The following is a 7646-nucleotide window of genomic DNA, read 5'->3' as shown; positions in this document are numbered from 1 at the left end:
TATCTGACCAGAGCACCTTCTTCCACATGTTTGGTGTGTCTCCCAGGTGGCTTGTGGCAAACTTTAAACAACACTTTTTATGGATATCTTTAAGAAATGTCTTTCTTCTTGCCACTCTTCCATAAAGGCCAGATTTGTGCAATATACGACTGATTGTTGTCCTATGGACAGAGTCTCCCACCTCAGCTGTAGATCTCTGCAGTTCATCCAGAGTGATCATGGGCCTCTTGGCTGCATCTCTGATCAGTCTTCTCCTTGTATGAGCTGAAAGTTTAGAGGGACGGCCAGGTCTTGGTAGATCTGCAGTGGTCTGATACTCCTACCATTTCAATATTATCGCTTGCACAGTGCTCCTTGGGATGTTTAAAGCTTGGGAAATCTTTTTGTATCCAAATCCGGCTTTAAACTTCTCCACAACAGTATCTCGGACCTGCCTGGTGTGTTCCTTGTTCTTCATGATGCTCTCTGTGCTTTTAACGGACCTCTGAGACTATCACAGTGCAGGTGCATTTATACAGAGACTTTATTACACACAGGTGGATTGTATTTATCATCATTAGTCATTTAGGTCAACATTGGATCATTCAGAAATCCTCACTGAACTTCTGGAGAGAGTTTGCTGCACTGAAAGTAAAGGGGCTGAATAATTTTGCACGCCCAGTTTTTGATTTGTTAAATTTTTTTGAAATATCCAATAAATGTCGTTCCACTTCATGATTGTGTCCCACTTGTTGTTGATTCTTCACAAAAAAATACAGTTTTATATCTTTGTTTGAAGCCTGAAATGTGGCAAAAGGTCGCAAAGTTCAAGGGGGCCGAATACTTTTGCAAGGCACTGTAGATACTGTTCTCTCCATTCCACGTGAATTATTGTGAACAAAGCAATATAGCCGCACAATTGAACAGATCAGATAGTGTGTGAATTATACAAAGTGCTGAAACAAAACAAAAAAATCGACAATTACTTGAATATTTCATCAAACCACTACTCCTCCAAGTTCATTAGCCATCTGACTGGCATCCATCCAACATTGCTTTTCAAAAGTTGATGGCCATTCTATACAATACATCTATGTCCCTCATGCCTACTCTGAAAGATTGTCACCAAAACTATTATAGGTCATATAGGGCTATATAGTGAGTTACTTTGTGCAGTAGGAGGGACAAGGAATTCTGGTACTCTACAAAAATATACTAGAAAACCGTAACCCGTTTGACCTGTCTGTGGATCCTCCATACAGCAGTGTCCTGGGACTCTGTTGGGTTTGTAGGGAGGACTGAGGGTGCGCCCTTAATGGCGCCTTATTCCCTATGTACTGTAGTGCTCTATTTTAATTTACTCTACCAGAGCTCGAGCACTATAGTGCACTATTTAAGGAATAGAGTGTCATTTCGGAATAGGGTGCCGTTTCGGATATCGCAACCTGACACATACAGTACAGTACATGGACGAGTATTGCTCAATATCATGCACTAATACCAGCCGTATCTGGCTCTGACTGCACAGTCAAGTACACAACTTTGGTTTAGGTTTCATTTGAAGAGTCCCGATGGGTAGTTAGGGCTTGAAGCCAAAGTTTTGTGTTGCTTGAAAGTGTTGAAAGAAAAGAAGCATCAGGAGGTCTATTTTGGGCCTGTCTTCTGTCTATAGCCAATCAGGGTCTGAATAACAAGAGTCAGTTGATTGGATTGGATACAACATGAGAGGTTCTGATACACACCCTCAAAAGCCAACAGCAAGCTCCACCTTGAGAATAATGCTTATATGAATGGACCTTGATAGACGTTGCTAATTCTGGATAGCAGGACTGTACAATACAGTTTTAAATGAACATAAACCACTGTAGTATAGTCCCTACCACCATACACGTCTTGATTCCCATTCAAAACCAGAGTGGCATAAATCGGTGTAAGTAAAACAGTAGTAACACAACCTAACCTAAGAGAGGGTCTGATCTACTACCGTATTACTGATATATGTCCAATTCTGTCTGGTGTACACTTACTGTTGTGTTGAACCTAACTGAATGACCCATGTCGTGACTATGGTATTGTTTTCTTGTGATTATTAGTTTTCACTCGTCTTTTCTTAAAACTGTATCTAACGTGCATAGTTCAGATATGAAAAGCAGAAAGAACAAGGGTTGCGTCACAAATGGCATCCTATTCCCTACACATCTATAGGGCTCTGGTCAAAAGTAGTGCACTATGTAGGGAATAAGTACAATGGGTCCTGGTCAAAAGTAGTGCACTATGTAGGGCAGGGCTGGCAAACCCTCTTCCAGGAGATCTACTGTCCTGTAGGTTTTCAGTCCAACCCTAATTTAGCTGTTCTGATTCAGCTAGTTAAGGTCCTGTTGAGCAGCTAATTAGTAGAATCAGGTGTGTTAAATTAGGGTTGGACTGAAAACCCACAGGATGGTAGATCTCCAGGAAGAGGGTTGGGTAGCCCTGATGTAGGGAATAGGTAACATTTGGGACGTAACCATGATCCATCCACTCTATTTCGCACCCAGAGTTTTTCTACTTCGTGGTGACAAGTTTTGCAGTCTTGTTATTTCTACAACACATTTCATTCATTTAAATGATGTTACATAATCCCCTCCGTACTGTAATTAGACATTTCTCCAAGTGCTGTCTGTCTGCAAAGAGCCCTTGTGGGAGAACAGGTCACTAATGTAATCTTCCTTTGTCTCTCTCCATTATTCTATTTCTCACTATTTCCTCCTCTGGGTCTGTTTATGATGTCGAATGGTATCTCTTCTTTAAGCAAACTCATGGCCGTGTTCATTAGGGCACTCAAAGTTTCAAAACATATGCAATGGTAAACAAACATTTGCGGTTCCTGTTTGTCTGTTTTTATTCTCTTTTGGTGCCTAATTAACATGGCCCATGTCTTGATTGATGTCTCCTCAGCCAATGTGATGACTGGAAGGAGTCTTAACTGTGCAAATTATATACCCATTTTTAGTACTGTACCGTATTTTATCTACATTGATTTACATTACCGGCCAACTTTAATCTCTTCTCTTCTTTTTTTCCTTCTTCTTTTCTTCCCACTTTTCACTTATTTCCAATGTTTGAAGGTTTTTGGTAAGACTGTCTTTCAGTGGGTCAATACTACAGTTCTATATTATCCTGTCTTTAACCTCAGTCATCCAGCCAACTCACATTGTAGTATTATCAGCTGAAATGTAGACTAATTTTCAGCTTAGGCTACTGCTCTTTTGTTAGCCAATCTTTAGCTTTTGGGTAGTGGCTAATGGGTTAATTTGTTTGACTTTCAAGTGTAGCTGAGTGTAGCCCCTTAATACACTGCTTTGTTCTATTTGTGCTAGATTTTGGTGCGAGCTAACATGCAACTGTCAATGTTGCTGCCTGGTCTGCCGTTCAGCTGTGTGCAATAACTGGAGCTGTCTAAATCAATCCGATTCCCTGTTCAAAACAAATAAATTGCTAGAGAGTGATTTAGACAGCAAACATTGTGTTTTGTTCACTTGATAGTGAATTGTGCCCACCTATTGTTTTCTATCTACACTACCATTCAAAAGTTTGGGGTCTCTTAGAAATATCCTTGTTTTTGAAAGAAAAGCTATTTTTTGTCCATTAAAATAACATCAAATTGATCGGAAATACAGTATACAGTGTAGACATTGTTAATGTTGTAAATGACTATTGTAGCTGGAAATGGCTGATTTTGTATGGAATATCTACACAGGCATACAGAGGCCCATTATCAGCAACCATCACTCATGTGTTCCAATGGCACGTTGTGTTAGCTAATCCAAGTTTATGATTTTACAAAGGCTAACTGATCATTAGAAAGCCCTTTTGCAATTATGTTAGCACAGATGAAAACTGATTAAAGAAGCAATACAAATGGCCTTCTTTAGCCTAGTTGAGTATCTGGAGCATCGGCCTTTGTGGGTTCGATTACAGGCTCAAAATGGCCAGAGACAAAGGACTTTCTTCTGAAACTCGTCAGTCTATTCTTGATCCGAGAAATGAAGGCTATTCCATGCGAGAAATTTCCAAGAAACTGAAGATCTTGTACAACACTGTGTACTACTCTCTTCACAGAACAGTGCAAACTGGCTCTAACCAGAATAGAAAGAGGAGTGGGAGGCCCCGGTGCACAACTGAGCAAGAGAAAAAGTACATTAGAGTGCCTAGTTTGAGAAACAGACGCCTCACACAGAATACTGGTCTTCTAGGCAGTTGCAAAGAAAAATCCATATCTCAGACTGGTCAATAAAAATATAATATTAAGATGGGCAAAATAACACAGACACTGGACAGAGGAACTCTGAAGTTGAGACTAGTGTTTTGCGGGTACTATTTAATGAAGCTGCCATTTGAGGACTTGTGAGGCGTCTGTTTTTCAAACTAGACACTCTAATGTACTTGTCCTCTTGCTCAGTTGTGCACCGGGGCCTCCCACTCCTTTTTCTATTCTGGTTAGGGCCAGTTTGCGCTGTTCTGTGAATGGAGTAGTACATAGCGTTGTACGAGATCTTCAGTTTCTTGGCAATTTCTTGCATGGAATAACCTTCATTTCTCAGAACAAGAATAGACTGATGAGTTTCAGAAGAAAATACTTTGTTTCTGGCCATTTTGAGCCTGTAATCGAACCCACAAATGCTGATGCTCCAGATATTCAACGAGTCTAAAGAAGGCCAGTTGTATTGCTTCTTTAATCAGAACAACCGTTTTCAGCTGTGCTAACATAATAGCAAAAGGTTTTTCTAATGATCAATTAGCCTTTTAAAATGATAAACTTGGATTAGGTAACACAATGTGCCATTGGAACACAGGAGTGATGGTTGCTGGTAATGGGCCTCTGTGTGCCTATGTAGATATTCCATAAAAATCTGCCGTTTACAGCTACAATAGTCATTTACAACATTAACAATGACTACACCGTATTTCTGATCAATTATTGTTATTTTAAAGAACAAGAAATATGCTTTTCTTTCAAAAACAAGTGACCCCGAACTTTTGAACGGTAGTGTAGGTTCCCAGTAATATAACAAAAGCTACTTTCATAATATAAATGGTTTACTTTCTAAGTGATTCAAATTGCATAGAAATGCAAAATACACAATGCACATTTATGCATTTAATCACTATTTTTCCAATGTGAAGGTTATGTTTCATATATTTTTCAAATAGCTAATTAGCTACAGGCAGTATTTATGGAAAGCACCTTTACAACTACAGGTGTGCATATAGAAAATGTTTAGCTAAACATCAGTAGGTATCCAGTGTTTCTATTTCCAACACACTCTCCCTCTTTGACTGACTCTGTAAACTACAATACAGGGGTAGTTATAAGAATCCCCCAAAATACCCTCTTGATCTGTTGGAAATACTTCACACACTTTACTACGAAATCTCTCTATTTTTTTTATAGCTAAGATATTATTTCCTAATAGACAATGAATATTGCATTATATAAAGCTCCTACCTCAAACTATCTCATGACCAAAATTTTCCTAAAGAGAGAGGGGTCTTTTTATGAACGTTCCTGTTATTCCATGCTATGAGGAAGCAGCACTGCTGTCTCAACTCCTGGCTGTTTCTAGTCTGACTAGAGTGATTTCCTCTTTCCTTATGGCTGTAGCGGGATGCTAACAAGTCATGGTTTTTATATGGCACTTGCATTACTCTGCATGTATTCACATGGAAAACAACCTGCTAGAACTGAGTAACAAGAAAAATATTGTCAAAGGTCTAAGGTCATATCTCTGACTCTCTATGATATGACCTCTGGTCTAGGCCGACGGTGGCCTCCAGTCTCTCTAGCTCTGGCACCTTGTCCATATCCTGCTTCCCCTCCTCATCCTCTTCCTCGTCCCGGCTGATAAAAGCCAGCTCATTCTCATAGCAGAAAGAGTTGTCGGTGGGCGTAGGATCCTTGTCCTCGTCCTCTATCTCCGCCATATCCTTGGCACTGCACTGGGGGGTGGACGGCACCTCAAAGGTTTTGTGGAAGTGAGCGTAATCCACTTTGTACTGGCTCTTCTCCTCAAAGACGACAGGCTCAAAGCGGTGACCCCACAGGATCTCTGAGGACAGGTAGGAGCTGCGAGCTTGCGCTGTCATGGCTGTGGCTTCCACCATCCCTTCAAGTATCACCACTATCTCAAAGTCAGACAACTCTAGGTCCTGCTTGCTGATGCCAAACAGGGGGCTTTCCTCATCAATCTCGTGCACAATGGTGAGCGGGGAGACCAGGAAGATGCGGTCGATGCCCATGTCATACCCTACGTTGATGTCGATCTGGTCCAGGGGGATGTACTCACCCTCCTCGGTGATGCGAGGTTTGATGAGCTGGGCCCGGACATGGGCCTCCACCATGTGGCTCTTCCTCAAGTTGCCCACCCTCCACATAAGGCACAGCTTCCCGTCACGCATGGCGATCACTGCATTGTTGCTGAAAAGCAGCGTCTCTGCACGCTTCTTAGGCCGCGCCATCTTGGCTAAGATGGCGCCGATCATGAAGGAGTCGATGATGCAGCCGAAGATGGACTGGAAGACCACCATGAAGACAGCCGAGGGGCACTCCTCCGTCACGCAGCGGAAGCCATAACCAATGGTGGTCTGGGTCTCCACAGAGAACAGGAAGGCGGCCACGAAGCTGTTGACCTGCAGGACGCAGGGGCTGAAGTTATCGTCTCCACCACCCGGGTTGTCCATATCCCCGTGAAGCAAAGCGATGACCCAGAAGGCCAGGCCGAATGCCAGCCAGGACACCACAAACACCAGTGTGAACATCAGGAACATCCAGCGCCAGCGGATGTCCACACATGTGGTGAAGATGTCTGACATGTAGCGCTGCGACTTCTCGTCCATGTGCGAGAAGCGCACATTGCACTGGCCGTTCTTGTTCACGAAGCGACTGCGGCACTTGCGGCGCATCGTGTGGATCTTGCCGAAGCCGTTGCCCACTGTGACAGCAGGCATGGCACCGAGACGCAGGACGTCTTCCTCCGAGGACACGATGCAGTAGCTGTGCGCCCCAACCACACTCATAACCGAGCCAGACTCAACTAGTGGGGCACCAGAGAGTCGCTGCTCCAACTCAACAGACAGAGTGGTAGTCAAGATGCGGGAAATAGCAATAGGGATCACAGGAAATGGCTACAGGCAGCTCCCCCCTTCTGCCAAAAAAGATCTCTGTCCAAGTGGGCCAAATGGGTCCTAGACACACCCTTCCTGACCTGAGGAGACGAGAGAAGCCAGAGGTTAGTCTACTACACACAGGATCCTGATATTATCTACTGTTTGTATGATAAAAAATGAAACAATTGAAATATCTAAAACATTGATGTGTGTTCTATATGCAACCCTTCAATAAAAATGAAGCTATTACACGCAGGCCATGTTAAACAACACCCCTCCCATTCTGCCTCAAAGACTCATCTACTCAGCGGCATTTCAAGTGTTTTATCACTACAATGGTGTGGTGCGTAGTACTCTATCACTTTGGGCTTGGTGCACCTTAGTAGCAGCAGATGTTGCTAATTAAACCAAGTTCACACTCTTTCTTGTGCAAATGGTAAGCATCCATTCAGCTGGGGTCCTGGTCTTGAGGATTATAATAGTAGTTTTTAAACTCCCCAGTAGACTAGTTCTGTGTCCCA

At 42.7% G+C, this 7646-nt stretch overlaps 1 protein-coding gene across 1 annotated transcript in view; it reads right to left on the bottom strand.

Moving 5' to 3' along the window:
• Positions 1–4952: 4952 nt before the first annotated feature.
• Positions 4953–7646, bottom strand: part of LOC109898240 (ATP-sensitive inward rectifier potassium channel 12-like) — a 40168-nt gene continuing 37474 nt past the window's right edge. The window contains exon 2 of the mRNA XM_020493132.2: positions 4953–7223. Coding sequence (XP_020348721.1) covers positions 5740–7035 — 1296 coding nt within the window. The 5' untranslated portion in view covers positions 7036–7223 and the 3' untranslated portion in view covers positions 4953–5739. The remainder of the gene's footprint in view (positions 7224–7646) is intronic.

Source organism: Oncorhynchus kisutch, linkage group LG10, assembly GCF_002021735.2.
Source record: "Oncorhynchus kisutch isolate 150728-3 linkage group LG10, Okis_V2, whole genome shotgun sequence".
Classification (NCBI taxonomy): Eukaryota; Metazoa; Chordata; class Actinopteri; order Salmoniformes; family Salmonidae; genus Oncorhynchus; species Oncorhynchus kisutch.
This window is presented reverse-complemented; position numbering and strand designations above follow the sequence as displayed.